Source organism: Saccostrea echinata, unplaced genomic scaffold (genome assembly GCF_033153115.1).
Source record: "Saccostrea echinata isolate AGI-Se365-2 ecotype Australia unplaced genomic scaffold, CSIRO_AGI_Sech_v1 ptg000086l, whole genome shotgun sequence".
Classification (NCBI taxonomy): domain Eukaryota; kingdom Metazoa; phylum Mollusca; class Bivalvia; order Ostreida; family Ostreidae; genus Saccostrea; species Saccostrea echinata.
This window is the reverse complement of record NW_026889835.1, coordinates 1,357,692-1,374,611: the sequence shown is the minus strand read 5'-3', so window position 1 is coordinate 1,374,611 and position 16,920 is coordinate 1,357,692. Positions and strand designations below refer to the sequence as shown.

The 16,920-nt window shown below is 31.6% G+C and overlaps 1 protein-coding gene across 2 annotated transcripts; it reads right to left on the bottom strand.

Annotated features, from left to right (window-relative positions):
* Positions 1-1,381: 1,381 nt before the first annotated feature.
* Positions 1,382-16,807, bottom strand: LOC133176995 (WW domain-binding protein 11-like). 2 transcript variants are annotated; one of them, XM_061312068.1, is made up of 15 exons: positions 16,614-16,807; positions 14,656-14,687; positions 13,825-13,918; positions 13,528-13,625; positions 13,319-13,406; positions 13,053-13,124; positions 12,869-12,956; positions 11,312-11,433; positions 10,913-11,002; positions 10,469-10,644; positions 9,834-10,017; positions 8,601-8,792; positions 8,087-8,374; positions 7,430-7,567; positions 1,382-1,755 (listed from the first exon to the last, which is right to left on the bottom strand). In XM_061312068.1, exons 1-14 carry the CDS (start codon positions 16,675-16,677, stop codon positions 7,440-7,442), a joined length of 1,716 nt encoding a protein of 571 aa, XP_061168052.1. In that variant the 5' UTR covers positions 16,678-16,807; the 3' UTR covers positions 1,382-1,755; positions 7,430-7,439. The 2 variants fall into 2 exon arrangements, with proteins under 2 accessions (XP_061168052.1, XP_061168053.1); XM_061312069.1 differs by having other exon boundaries at positions 10,469-10,641.
* Positions 16,808-16,920: the final 113 nt, after the last annotated feature.

Sequence of the window (16,920 nt, the reverse complement as noted above, 5' to 3'; positions counted from 1 at the left end):
ATAGTATTTCACAATTGTAAGCTGTGAACATGATTTTAAAGATCTCCTCTATATCCATTTCACCTGTGCCGATAAGAACCAAGTACATTTAATTATTAATCACCTTGTACGATCCTATTCTTTTGATCAAAATCTGCCTACATCTTTTCAATTCATAATTAAAGCTGTTACACTCCGAAAATTAGAATTTCACAGTTGTGTGATTTTTTGTGGCAGTGATCCGCGAGACTAATTATTCCTTAATGATTCTGTGATTCTGTTTGTACATGTTCAAGATAATCTTTATGTCCGAGCGTACAGTTTTTGTATTTCATTTCCGACATAGGAATTAACCAATGAAATACATTGTTCCATTGTATAGAAAGAGGATTATTAAGTAATTCATCCATTTAAACATCCTTTCCTATCTTAATTAAATCTAAGGGGAAAGAGAAATGCAGTCAGGTGGCATTTCTTTTGATTCAATGCCTAAAAAATGTTGAAAATATTAAGCTACAGACAGGTCTACAACCTCAACATTACCACTTTTGTCAAGCTAGAGGTACATGACATATAGTACCGTGTAAAGCTTAGCTTTCAATACACATTTTCAATGAATTTTAAGTACTCCCATTCTGTAATACTAAAGATATAGAATATACATGTGTGTATTAGGTATTTCATTTCTACTTTGGATTAAAACCAGTTTTTGATAGCTTTCATGACCAGGTAGACCTTCAACTAATGCCTCTGTATTGGCTAATCAAGACAGAGATAAAAATAGTTTTCAATGTTGTGTCTCAACAGAGTAAACAATTCTGAAGTTTAAAAATGTGTGTGCTTTAGAAGAGCAAGCTAATCATTAAAATCAACGGACTACTACAAAATATGTAAAACAGTCTGAACTAGGTCAATCCTTTGAGCGGTTAAGCTTATTGGATACATTATGTGTTACTCTGTTGGTATAGTATTAAATATTGGAAGGAAATTTATATTTGTTTTCGCTACCCCTAACCCCCAAAAATTATTTTATCAAAAGCACTGGACTTGACTAAGAATAGAGGTATTTAATGTCCTATTCCAACCATTTAAATATTTGAATTGCCTAAATTTGTTTTGAAAATGACACCTTTCAAGTCCTTGACCTGCACAACTCAGATGTTCCATATAGGTTTTGATTTTTTGTTTGCAAACATTTCTTTAAATCAGAACTTCAATACATAAAACAAGTATCAGACATTATCTCAACATTAAATATAGATTTTTTTTTTTTAAGAAAAAAATCCATACTTTCTACAAAATTGTGGCAGCTTTCAGAAAAAAAAACAGTATCTGTTCTGTAAAATTCCCTGAATGCTAGCCTGATACTACAATTGATTTTTCCAAAGATAAAGTCTGGAAATCAATTCTCTTTTTAATGAAAAAGATTTAAAACCTTGCATGGCATAACACAAATCTCATTAGATTTATACATGATCTTTAAATCTTAAAAATCAGAATGTACTGATGAAAGTTCACAGTAACAAACATTTCAGTAATTGTATTCTCCCACTCTGTTCACTTACAGAACTTTGTTATTTCATAAAATATATTTCAAAGTAAATATGAAGAATAAATTATGGCATTTTAGATAGCTAGTTTATTCCTCTAGGTGTAGTCTCTGGGGTTAAGTCCTCCATTACTAACAAATTCAAACTTCCAGACATTATGAATCAGCCATAACTACTGTTTGGATGAAACTACCAACATTGTCAAGGGAGGGAACTTGTTCTTGACCTAAAAAGAGATCATGAAGTTTGTTACAAAGAGTGATCAAACAACGAGAATCAATAAATGGATATTTCTCTTATCTCAAGATTTTCCCTCTGGAAAGCAAACCATAGTGCTGTCAATAAAGTTCAGTGTCAATTAGTGCACTCTGAATCTATAAATTATTTCCTTGCAAAATATATTTTATTTTAACATTCCCAATTCTTTTAAAATCAATATCAAGGATAAGATTGATCAATATACATTTACTTCACATCAAAGTTTATTGTTCAATATAGGTATTCAGTTAAATATGCCAGTAAAATTGACGAATTTTTTTTTTAAAAATTTCCCCTGCAGTTAATCAGCAATGTTCTTCTACTAATTAATTCCAACTGTAAATACACAGCCAGTTTACTTTGGTTAATGAATCATATTTGTTCAATACTGTAAAAACAATATAGTGGTATAAATTTCAAAATATACCTTAAAATTATTTTTTTTCACTAAGATGCCTAAGGTCAAAGGTAAGTAATTTGAATAAATTTGACTGTTGGAGTGAACTAAATGTAACCATGCTTAAGCTGTGAATGTATGTGTTTAGGACTATTCAGATTATGGGGATTAAATGGAGACAAATGATGAGTCACCTTAATCAGTACATACATAATCAGATTTACAAATATTTAAATGGGATTTCCTTCAAACGAATGAATTGTTTTTCTTACCAAATGTAATAAATTTCATATATAGAGTAATATGGGAAAAACAAGGGGAATATTTATGATTCAGGTATATACCAAAAGCCTTGTTATATTGGGTACTAGAAGATATATTCTGGACTTTTAGAACACACAACTCATAGATAAAGAAATTTAAAAATATGCAAGTTGCAATGAGTAAAACAAAAATGTACTTAAAAAAAAAAAAAAAAACCCAAAAAATTTATTGGCCACAATGCTCATACGGGTCATATTTATAACCCTCTCTCTTTACAACAAGAATATGTAATGGAACATTTTATGTCACCAAACACTAAGTCAAAGACTATTAATCTAAATAGCAATACTGAATGCAAGTATCATTTAAACAAAAGATTGAAGGGCCTTAATGGTCACCTGAGTGTAATACAACACTGTAAAGGATCCACAGAATGGTAATTTAATATAAAATATCAAATACATGTACAAAATAAACTGATATATGAAGATATACCATAAAAGTGGAATTTTAAGCAAGACACAAATTAGCAATTCTTCCTTCAAAATCAGTACTGGTAATTAATTTTAGAGAGAAAATTTTTTAGTGATTTTATGTTGGCTAGAAAGACGATATTAACCTCCAATTTGGAATGAATTGTTAGTGATATTCAATTTTAGTGATCTCAACACTCTAAAAATGCCAAAGTTAAATCCTTGCTAAAATTTCTGTTTATATGGTATTGCTCAATAACAACAGAAATAAGACAATGATAGATAGTCTGGCAATTCACAACTCAGATTGTGTGAACATCACCATCTTAACACAATTAAACCGCAATACACAAATCCATCACATTGCCAACCTATTTGCTCAAAAAAAAAAAATATTTATAATACAAAATATATAAGGAATTTTTGTCTTGTTTATCTATTATTTGCAAGTCTATCTGACAATCAAACTATAAAAATACTTCTGGTATTATACATTAAAAATTCTTGTATATTTTTTTAAGCAAATGGCCTATCAATTACATAATTTACAGTGATTAATTAGCAGGCGTTAAATCTAGTACTCCTGACTCCCAGCTCTCTCAGTCTTATATTGATGTTCTTCATACGGCTGGACAAAATCACTTCATGCTTGTCATGCACATTTTTGAAGAATTAATGCATTTTCACTTTATGCTCAATAGAACCCCACCCTAACACCAGAACCTCTGACCTAAGGGCCATAATTTTGGAAAACACCCTTACTTATCATAACTATGCACTTAGTTTGTTTGCTAAATACAAAGGAGCGGAGAAGATTTTCAAAGAATAAATGCATTTTTCACTATGTGATCAAGAAAGGAAAAGGAAACTGAGTTTTAAAAAAGAAGCAATCTTATAATAAAAATTCTGTGGTTTTTCAAGAGCATCATACAGTATAATCAGTCCTCTATCTAGAGACAATGGACTTGACACTTCACATTGTTTACTTTGTTTTAATGGAGTTGATATTGAGCTAAGGGGGTATTGTTTGCTTCCCTCTTCATAACCCAGAAGGCGAGACTCCTATAAGATAAACCTCAATGTACTCTTATAGAGAACTCAGCAAATTAAAACAAGTTTGCTCAACATTTATAGAGGACAGTTCACAGAAATGATGACCTCAGTCTTATAGCTCAACAGAGAAATAATCAAATGTGTAAATGGGGGAAAGAAATTTCTACTCATAGAATTTATAGGAAGAGACCAATGTTAAGAGTAAGGATTTACAGATTAAATTTATGCATTATAAGGTTCAACCTCAAAACCTCCAATAAATACCATACTCAAGCCTTTAAACTGTAAATAGTTTGGGTGGAATAATATTATCCATTAACCTCTTCATACGTCAATATCAACTATGAAAAACCAGTACCCATTTAAATCTCAGATTGGGGGCAAACATGAGAGTACATGATTTCCAATCTAAGACCAAAGTGAGATGTACATTGATGGTATTTAAAGTAATATTAAAATGACAGGACCTCATGTCTGTTATCTGGGACTTTTACCTACTGTGTGAAAAGCTCTCATACAATGAAGCTTATTTAAACACTTCAAGACCACAATAAACTTAAAGTCACTGTTACATCATAAAATTCAATAGAATTCTGACATTTGTCATGATGGGATTCATTACTGGAATCTAAAAGTACACAAGTGTATGAATAGGAGAGTGGGTGGTACCCGGGTATATGTAACACTCCTCCTTTCTGCTAAATATTAAAAATCATAATCTGCACATGGTGTGTGATTTTGTTGTGTTTGACTATGTGTATCTTCTAAATTTACTAAATGTTGACACATGACATTCCAATATCAAATATATTATAAAGCATATACAGAAAAATGAAACAAATCTAGGAGAAAATGGGATCCATCAAATATCTATACAGCTTCTGAAACAAATATTACTTCATCTAATTATCACCAATTACCATGTACATACCAAAGAAGCCCTAAAAGATGAAACAGAAAAATAAAGTAAAGAAAACATGGTTTAATGGATATAATGCTTGAATGGAAAACATCACATTTGGGAAAAAACATAAGCACTTCCTTGTCAGCAAACTTTTATCCCCTCCCCTCCCCCCCCCCCCCCCCCCCAAAAAAAAAGAAAAAAGAAAAAAATCTGCATGGCCCGATAATACAATGTGGAATGTCCCTGAAGTAAACTAGGTTTATCAAACATCAGTGTTTAGTTTGCACTGAGATTAGCAGACATAATAAACCACAGAGAAGAGCTTCAAACTAAGTAAATACTGTGGTATGATTATTGCTATTGTAACTGTCAATGTAGCTTCACGTCATGGAATTTAATGTCACAAGAAAGGGCCACTGATTCCAAGAAAAAAAAAAAGAGAGAAATGTCAAGAAAATCAAAATGCATGTACATGTATATTCAAAGTTGGCTGAGCATATCCAAACTAAACTGTGCATTACATTTTGACATCTGTACATTAATTTTGTATATTGGTAAGGAAAGAGTATAGCTATGAAGTAACATATATCTTATTTCCTAATTGTTTCATGGTAGTTCATTACTTTTGAGCTTTAGATATACCAAACAAATGCATCTTGTTGAATAGCTTATTATACAAGATGTATATACACTACATCTGAAATTTCATAGATTTATTCCGTTTTCACAGTATGATACATTAAATACAGCTTTCCTTCACAGTCAACATTTTTAATTTTTTTTAAATCAACCCATAATTTACATGTAAATGCATCACTGAAAAGTCCAGTTTTAAATAACAATACTTTAAACATATTAAAGAAAAAAAAATCTTAGAAATTATAAGCACATAACAATTTTATATCAATGTACTCTCCATGTTATGAAGTATTTGCAAATTTCTGTTTGCAAGTTTAAATACTTTATATATTGAAAAGCATTCCATGAGTTTAAACTTACATTAGAAATCAATAACCATTTACACTGAAGGCCAGATTTAAATTTTAAAATTAATATGATAATTACCAGTATGAACTGGATGCATGTTGCAAAGTGTTGAGATACACATACATGCATGTACAAGTTTATTCTTCTTGTGATTACATCTAATGCACTTTTAAAGACTAAATACATATATGTATTTATGAAGTTGTGGTATACTATGTTGTGTATGTAAAACTGAGCTTGAACCATTTCAGCTGAGCATACATGTACACCCTTTCATTAATTGATTAGATATCAAACTTCTTTTGGCATACTGTATATACAGAGCACATGAATCTACACATACTTTCATGTTTTGATGTTTTCATTGAGCAATGTACGCTAAATGATTTTCTTTAAATCAAATCATAAATGATTAGCTCTTAAATTGAAAGGTATGGGATTTAATCCCATGCATATACCCTTGTCATGTTTAAATGGTACTTGAATTCAAAGTGGTCAAAGGGACATAACCTTTATTTAGCTGTAGTTTCACAATTTACTTCCATCTGTGAAACCAAACTGTTAAAGTTACAAAATAAGTCAAAATCATGTGTTTCTTTTAAGAAAGTTGTATCACAAAACAAAAGATGTGAAATATGAATATAGCGAAGTTTTGGCAACTCAACTGCACTGTAAAGCAAGAAAAAGGCTGCAAAATGTAAGTGCTGGAAAAACAAATGTTGTTTCTATCGCCTTGTTTTTATCGTCAATGTCCACAATGTCAAGGTCACGTGTCCTTTATTTTTAGCGTGAAACTTGTAAACAATATTATATTGGAGCAAACAGAAGTGAGAAATAAGTTCTAATCATCTTTTTTTGAAGATTGTATAAAAATTCTCGGTCATCCGACATTTATATCTATGGAATTGAAACCATGGTAAATTTCTTCAACTTTTCAGTAAGAGGAAGAAGTGAAGCAATATTTTTGTGTTGGGTTATACAAATATTTTTTTTTACTTTTATTTTTCTCCATTAAAGTAAATTTTTTAGGTTCTGAAACCTGGAATTTCCTGAAACCTAATACTTTCAAGAACTGAACAAAATTTGCATGTGTCATGCATAAATTCTACTTTTGTCGATTTTCGCGTTTTTCTGTCATGGTGTCACTTTAACATCTTAAAAAAAAAAACAGCTTTCAAATCAATTTATTATGTACTTTAAAGCTGAATGCATTATACATTCATTCAAGTTCATCAGGAATTTCAATACAAATTTGTGATACCAATGTTTTTTTTTCTTCACAGAGAAAAATAATAATATTAACCCTTTAAAAATTGTAGAGATAATTCATCAAAATCACATTAATGCTTACATGTAGTTCTGTTTAAAAAAAAAAAACTATTTAATTTGTCTACATTATTCTCTCTTTTATTCTTTTTATACTCAAAGTGAGTTCCGCATCAACAAGTTTGATAAGATGATAAGAAATAAAACCTTGACATTAGAGAAATCATTTAATGACAGTAAAATGAAAATAAAATGACCGTAAAACGTTCATCCATTGCATCGCTTATTATATCTTCACCTTGGTTGTATCATAGTAAGTCAGACATTTCCTTCATGAACTGATCATATGCATCGTCCTTTGTTTTTGTTGGTGCTGCTGTCACAGCCGGTGCTGCCACCTGGGACATACTTATTGGTCGTCTCTCCTCTTCTTTGGCTGTTAAAAGACATCAAATTTTCAATAACCTATGCCCAGTTAACTTGATATACATTTATTAGTGCTGTCTTTTACAAATTCATATCACAACATGTATCCAATAATATCATCAAAATGTAATGCAAAAATATGCCTACCAGCAGAATTGGTACAAGATGAACCTTTTTATGGTTACATACTGATATGGGGTCATAATTTGACCAAACTTGCACGTAAAGTATATTTAAAAATTTGCATTTATATATATTAATTTTTGAAGTTTATTACAAATGCTCTATTATATGTACAGGAATATGCATAGCTATGACAGGTTTACAGTCTGCACCTCAACATTCAATAGACATGCCTTAATCAAAATTATACCCAAATATAAAATAATAATAATAATAATATAAAATATAAAATAAAACAGACAGCCCCCCCCCCCCCCCCAGAAAAAAAAGCACAAGCAAAGTTATTTATCTTCATGTATATAGTATAAAAAAAGATACTGTATCAATTTTTCAGAAGGAAACTCACTGTGGGTTCTTATTCTGCCCTTGGCATCCTTTCCTTCTCTCTTAACCTTAAGAGCTGTAGGCATAAATCTCGTAACATCACCCATCAAATTCTTAATCTGTGGTTTGGCTTCTATGGTGGCCATATTCTTCTTTTCTTCCTCCCCAGACTTACGAGGAGGCTTCATGATGCTGGGAGGAGCACTGAGAACATTAGGATTAGGCCCGACCCCTGGAGGAGGGGGCAATCCTGGGGGTAATACACCTGGGGGACCAGAAGGAGGTCGCATTATCCTGGGAGGAGGCACTCCTGAAATGTTTTTCATAAAATTTGGTCAAAAGAAAAAAACAAAAAATATTGTTAAATACTATTTAAGATAAGCATATCAGAAAATACAACCTGGCATATATAGTTTTCTCAATATTGTAAGAGATTTTATATCAGGATTTAGATTTTGTAGATAAAAAATTCCTGTCAGCTGCCTAAATAGTAAATATTGCACATTAAACTTTTCTTAAATATTCAGGTAAGGCACCTGGAGGAGCAGGTGGCATCCTTTGCCCTGGCATCTGTAAGTTGGGAGGTAAACCTGGTGGGGGTCCCGGTGGTAGTCCCTGTGGCCTTCCAGGAGGGGGACCAGGAGGCAACATTCTGGGTGGTGCTCCTGGGGGACCACTTCTCAAAGGTGGAGGTCTGAACATCATTGGGGGTACACCTGGAGGGGGACCTGTATAAGGCAAATATCACAGATTTTTGATGATACTATTCTTTACAGCACTGGTGCAGTATTTTGTGTCAGAAATATTCTTTGAAAACAGCTTTCACATTTTCTCATTTCCACTATTTCATTAATTCAAATAAATTGAAAATCACAAAATACATGTATCTCAATTTTCATAACATCTTATATTAAAGAAGATGGGTGAATATGACAACCGAAAAGCCTATAGAGTGACAAACATGAAGGTGAAAAATTAAATCTCAATTATATCAAAATTTTCCTTAATATTTCATCTAACATTAAAATATACTGTATGAAAAATCTCTACAATTTGCAAAAATCTCACAAAGATTAAAATTATTTGCCTATGAAATGTTATACACACACTAAAGAGGTTAAAATGAGTCATTTTCTCATATTATAACACTATTTTTCGATATGATAGGGTCTTCTCTCCATTTTTTTGAAAGTTAATCTTGAAAGTTCGCATAAAATATACATTTTTTGGTTACCAAAAACATGGAGCAAAGACCCAGTATACCTTAAAAATACACTTTTATGACATAACATTCGCATATTTTCGAGAAATACTTGAAGTCCATTAAGTCAAGGGTCATATCACAAACATGATTTAAATGCCACTATTCATCAGGACTTATGTAGTCTAGTGGTTAGCATGCTAGTCTCAAAAGAAAATGACACTGTGGATTTTTATTGCTGGGGTTCGATCCCCACAAGTACCACATTATTTTTTAATAAAAAGAATAAATTTTGCTGAGAAAATTTTCCTCATGAAAGTTTTCTTTATAATAATTTCATAAACTTCAATAATGAGAACTTTACTCTAAATACAAAATTCACAAATTTAACATGATTTTTAAAATATCTGAAGCTATAGGCTTTCTGCACGCTATGTTCACCCATCTCCTTTTGAAAAAAATTATTTGATAATGTCTAGTATATTTGCATGTAGGTTGTAAATTCTAATTAAAACATATGAGTACCTGAAGTATGAATTTTACCAGTAGAAGTTGCAATAATTCTCACCTGGAGGTACACCAGGGGGTACTCCTGGAGGTGCACCAGGTGGGGGTCCAGGGGGGACTAATCTTCCTGCCTGTTGTGTGTCTGTTCCCTCTATTGGGGTGCTCTCAGTCAAGCGTGATGAAACTTCCTGTGATTTGTCTGCCTTTTCATCATCTGAGTCTGACTCATCGCTATCTCTTCTTCTCTGAGAAATTAAACATCATCCAATGTACCGGTAATCAAGTGCAACAGTCTGCTCATATTTTTCTTGTCATTGTAATAATCATTTATTTCATTCATTTTTTCCTTTAAAAACCTGAATTTGTCTTTTACTGCTTTTACTTTATATCACTCATAATTTACAGTACTGTAGATCACTATATTTTTGCGACACCTTTTTTTTTTTTTGCCAGATAGCTATTTGGAATTCATTAGCAATAAAATTTTTTTGCAAGCAGTGGTTTCTGCTGTATATAATCCTTAAAAAAAACCCCCAAAATATACCCAAGAATAAATTTTCACAAGCAGACAGTCTGGTGTAATTATGAAAAAATAAAGTTCTCGCAAATAAAAAGTAATCTACAGTATCTCTAGTAACCCAGCATGGAATAAATACTAGAATTGTAAAAGAATATGAAAAGATTTCCAAAGCTTACCTCTTTTTTCTCCTTATTTGGAGCCTGCTGTCCGGCTAACTTTAACATTTTTGCCTGAAGAGGAGTAACTCCAGCAGCCTTTGGTCGAGCATATTTCAGTCTGGTGTCCTTTTCCTCTTCCTCAGGATTTCTAGAGTCATCATCTATGAATCTAATTTTCTTCTGTTTACTACCTGCTTTTGAAAACAAGAAATGTTTTAGAAACAGAGAACTGGTAGTTGACCTTTGACCTAAAAATCGATAGGGATCATCTAATCCTGAAAGGGGTACCAATGAACCAATTTTGATAACTGTCAAGCAAAGGTTTTCAAGGGGGATAAAACTATCTCTTCTATTTCAGAATTCATACCAATAAAATAAGCAGCAAGACATCCCCTCCTATATATATATATATATGAATTTATAACACTTTTTTTTTTATATAAATCAAATGTTCACAGTCACCTGAAGAATGGTCTGTTTCCATCGGATGTTCTGTAACATCATGTGGATGTTCTACATCAACATCAACTGTACCAATATTTTCTTCAATGCCTGCAAGATATGTAAACCATATTAATACAAAATGTCAAATATTATTCCCAAATACAGTCAAACCTCGTTATCTCAAACTCAATAGGACCGAGAAAAAACTTAGATATGTGAGGATTCAAGATAACCAGGGTAAAATACTTAAAGATTAAGGGGTTGGGACTTCAAATCACTTCGACATATCCATGGTATTTGAGATATGGGTGTTCAAGATACCAAAGTTCAACTGTAGTGGCTTTAGCAAAGTTTGTAATAGATGCTTTCAAAATTCCCAACAAAGAGTAGATTCATTAATTTTAGATTGGCACTGACCTTTAGCAGGGTCATATTCTTCTTCATCTTCACTGTCACTCAAGATAGGAGGAGGACCAGGGGGCGGGCCTGGTGGTGGGCGTCGCCTCGCTGCTTCCAAGTCAAAATTTGATAGACTTTTCCTTTACAAAAATTACAAAATAAAATCTGTCAATGTCAGTTTCATGCATTTAAATGAACCTAGATGTAAATGACTTTATATTGACTGTCAATGTTTTGAAAGCTTGGCATTCTTTTTTTTCCCTTTAAACTAGGAAAAGGACAAATGAAGATGCTTCAATGTAACTACGGATTTGTTCAAATTTACTTTACACAGTGAAGTTTACAAAATTAAAAAAAAAAAAAAGATATGCTAAAATTATCAGTTGAAAATAACTCAAGGTCAAGATCTAGTAAATGAAAGAAGCCTACATGTTTCTCAAATTTGAGGAATGAATTCCTTTAATGATGCTTAGTTACTATATTTTTGGTTAAATAAGGTGTATCAGGGCATAATTTGTTTGGTAAACACAAAACAAGTCTTTTAAACTGTCATTTTCAATGAAAAATAAAGAAAATCAGCTATGAATTTGGAACTTTTTTTTCCCCATATCACTCAAATGAATTATAACTTCATAATGGACCTGGCACTAAAAAGCTGTGTGACAGTTCAGCTGTCAAGTTCAAACCGGCAGTATACAACTATGAGAATTTTTGTGATTATTCTATCTACAAAATGCTGCATTTAATCTATATGGAAGATAAATTAACACTACTAATAGATAAATTATGTTGTTGTGTTGAATCACATAAAAACACATCTTATGATTTAAAAGCACATGGTTGAGATCGTCATTTCTTGTCAGCCGCCATTACTGTTTACATATTTGGATGTGTTAACAAAACATGCCCAGGTAGCTTTTATTCTTATAATTATGAACACCACCTACTTCTGTCAAAGTAATAGCTTCCTTTATTCTTCTATTGCACCTATTTTAATTAATACTGGCATTTGTAATAATTATGTAAAATCCATTATTTAGTTCTTCTATACAATTCAACTGGGGATGCAGTATTTCCGGTTGGGGGAAGTAACCAATTTTGATTTCATGTGTGTTTTACATCTTAATATTACATAGGTAACTGTGCACTTCCAATTAAATTCCTATATATATATGGGTGCACTGGCGCATCTAAATTGGATTGGGGATCGAGAGAGCACCACTTACATAGATACATAGTAAGCTTTAGGAAAAGACATGGGTGCCGGCCTAAGACTTTAAAAACCTCCTATATATTTATTAAACTTGTGTTTAACATTATTTATTATCACTCACTTACCAATCCAAATTCCCAGGACAGGGGCCATTTTGTAACTAAATATTAATCTGGCTTACCTTAATTAAAATTCTATAACTTTATTCTCGACTTCAGTCTTCTCTTTTCATGTATTTTCATGTATTAGAAAATCCTTGTACTGAGTATACTTGGACTCATTACAGGCTGTTTTAATTCATTTACTAGATCTTGACCTTAAAGCAGGGACATAACTGCCCACAACTGAGTTATAATACACACTCATATGTGGTTTTCTTCAGTATTCCATGTGGTTTGTCTTGGCTTAAGGGTAATGGTATATCCCCAGGTAAGGGTATCATTGATGTAGCTGCAGAAGAAAAGTAAAATATGTTATATTTACATGTACGTTAGAAGCTCATGAAGTTTGTATACATTACTTATATGTACCACAAATGTTACTCACTTGTGTCATGCTGTGGCAATGCTGGTAAAGGAATCTGGTCTAATTTTACTCTCTCGGCATTCTTTACTTGTTCTAAAAAATCATTTCTTGAATTTATAATGATATATATATATATATATATATATATATATATATATATATATATATATATATATATATATATATATATATATATATATATATATATATATATATAATTTATTTATATACCTTTGAACATGAGAAAAAAGATGTAAAAATGATTATTTTATAATTCTGATATTTACCATAGTAAACTTGAAGTTTTTCTCTTTTTCTGTCATATTCAACCTCTTGCTTCTGTAAATCTTTTGCCAATTCTGGATTTTCCTTTTCCTAAAAAAAAAAAAATGGACATACATTATGGGCGAAAATGATATCAAAATTCATTTTCTTTGAATAAAACAAAAAGTTATGTTTGATACAAACAGGGTATGTTAAAATTACATGTACTTACATAAAGTTTCAAGACTCTTTGAAATGTTTCTTTGAGCTTCTTTCTCTTATCTTTTAAGACTTTTTCACTAAGTTTAGGTGCATCAATAGGGTTGAATTCTGAAAAATAAACATTTACAATTTAAAACCGATTCAGTCTAAAGATTAAAAAAAAAGGTAGATTCTATATGCAGTAAGATTTTTTAGTAGGTATTAAAAGTTTTTATATATGCTTGATATTTGTAAAATTTGTCAAAATTTCATTCTGATAAAAAAAAAGATACACATAATGCTTATTGGACAGAAAAAAAAATCCTACCCATAAGATCAATGACTTCCATTTCTTGCAGTAACTTCAAAGGATCTTTTCCCTTTAGGACTGCTGTTCGGACCATCATACGCTGTTTCTTATTCTGCAAAATTACAAGGATTTTTTCAAAGATTTGTTCTCTTCTGTGTACAGAACAGTGAGACACAATGTAAACCCCAAAACAGTATGGAACTTTGTCTTTGTTGATCGATGTGAAGCCACTTTTCACTTCTGAATAAACTTAAAGTAAAGGAGCAGTAAGTACACTTTGGGTTACAAATATAAGGTTAGCTCAACTCAGAATACTTCTTTCACATCCAGTTCATACTGCAATGCCTATTTCCTGGGTTATAGTGGGTAAAATTAAGGAGAAATAACATACCAGTAATAACTATGATAGATAAAAAGTATTTTTTATGTTTTGATATTTAAAACTGTAAAATTTAAATTATCTAGATCATCTTCAAATCACAGAATAAAAATATTAAAACCCCTCTTGAATCAGACTCCTAAACTGCAGTTTACTACATTGATGATTAAATAATTGAATGACTGGTTTACCTAATAAGACAGTGTGATTCACACTTGACAATTAATATAATTCACCTTCAATTTTGCAACAGTACACGACACTTCTGTCAAAATGTGATGCATTTTTCCTCCTTATCTCCAGTGTTTCACTGGGGGATATGTAAACCTACCTGTCAGTTATATATGTATACTTATGTTAATACTATGATATTAAATTGTATAGTAATATACATTGTTTGTCCATATTTCTATGCTCCTTTTCAATTGCACCATTTTAGATAACAAATATTCAATGACTTCTAGACTTGCCTTTTTCAGCTCCTTTTTTCTGGCCTCTTTTCCTGCAAGAAGATATTCCAATGAGTTACAGTATACTACATGTATAAATCATGACAATAATTTATAACAAAAACAGCAAGTGCTGTGAGCTCTAACGGCAACATATATGAACAGAAGAAATTCGGGTTGAAATCCACACATTGTTTAAACAGGTCGAGGAAACTATTTTCTGTGATGTCAGAATAAATTTACATGCTAAATGAGGCACCCAACATGACTGGCAAACCGAACAATCAGCTAAATGAGTTGCATTATGGGTTACTACAAAAAATACTACATGTATGTTTCGAGAAGGTCAGTTTTTGAAATCGCTCTCGGAAAGACATGATGCATTTTTGCAAGCATTTTACACACTTAATTTAATATGTACATCATTATCTACTAGTTCCATGCTCACATTTACATACAAATGTTTTACAACGGTAAAATTAGGGTTTTCTGAACTCCATTGTAGACAATAGCCTGGCGGTTTTTCCCGTGCTGTACTATCAGTCAGTATGAATTTGATGTGACTATTCCCTAGTCCAAAACAAATCGACTCTGAGGTGTACTCACATATTGTCATTGTTTACTATGTATACAACTTCGATATACATGTATATGCTACTCAACATACGCTCTATGATCAATGTACATGAGAATTAAAATACCGTACAGCAATAGACTTATGTTTTTTATAACTGCATTAACTTTTAATATTTAGTAAACAAATAACAAAGTAACAAGGAATAACACCAGTAGCATGGCAAATTTACGAATATCAAGTTATAGAAACTGGGTTCTTATTTACTTGTGAAGACTTTGTGAGCGGTATTTCAATGTACTATTTAACACAGAAAATTGACTTTGTTTGTTAATGTTGAGCATGAAAAATCTTAATTAATACCCATTCTTCATGTTTTTCACAAAAACATTAAAAATAATTATTAGTTGACTTTCCCGCAGTCATTTTAAATCACGTACTAAATTTGCCTGACCCACGTGTTTGTAGTAAAATAAAAACATGTAGTAGACCATCATGCTTTTTGGTTCATTCATTGGATTGGACGATTGCTCACTGTAAGCACCTCTGTGCACAATGACAACAATATCCATATATGGTAGATTCCACGAATTGTTAAAGAAATTTTGATGGGACAGCATGAAAATTTTTTTAACTCCCATTCATCCTTTGTGCTGCATAGCAACATGGTGGCATAAGCATAGCAACAACTTACTTGAAAAAAAAAATACAAACAAGGATTCAATGCAATTTTCATGCCCCAAAACAATTGTTGGCATCCTCACTAAACATGACTTTGTTTGTAATGTCATATTTTCATCACTTAAATGGCTCAGGTATTTCCAATTTTGTCAGGAAAATCCAAGAAGTTTGGAATCTTGATCCCAATGCATGGCAAAGTTTGAGGATATTTTTATTTGTCATATCGTTAAAAATGAACTTACAATATGCAGTAAACACACGGGCAAAAGTTTACTGAAAATTGTAATGTCATTAGCAGAATGCAAATCAACATTTGAGAGCTGTATAAAGAGTTGAAGAATAATTTAAAATTAAATTATAACAAATTAAAGATGGAACTGTGCTTGTCCTAATGGTTTCACAATTTGGACATATTATTTACCTTATATTGCATAATAAATCAAAAATGAATTTTGAGGAGGTGCAGTGATCAGTGATCAATACTAGTATACAGTATAAATTATGATGTCATATACAAATATAGTCAGAAACTTTCAACTGAGATTGGTACGCATGTTAGAGTATCTTTTCATGATAATGCAAAGGTCATTTAAGTAACTGATCAAGCTAATACTAACGGTTACCAGTTTCTTTTGCATACACTGTATGCAAAATGAAGTTTAGCATTGGTAACATAATTTTATGAATCCTTACTGCATAACAAAAATGTTATTTTAAAACTTACTGGCTTGGTCAGTAGGATTCATGAATTTCCCACTTTTTGTGGTGTTGATTGATCTTCTTCCCATCTTTACTCTTTATATGATTTTGGTGCAAAAAATAAAATCTGGGTGAATCAATCAAGTATAATCTTCGACAAATCAAGCTCTCTTTTCTCTCACAGTTCTGTACTCATTGCTTGACTTTCTGTTTTTTCCCTGCAGTTTTTAGTAGACACACTATTTTTTTCACACAGTCGGAAATGGGATTGATACAATATTTACGACTTTATTTTTACTATAAAAACGATTAAAGATATTAATGAATATGTG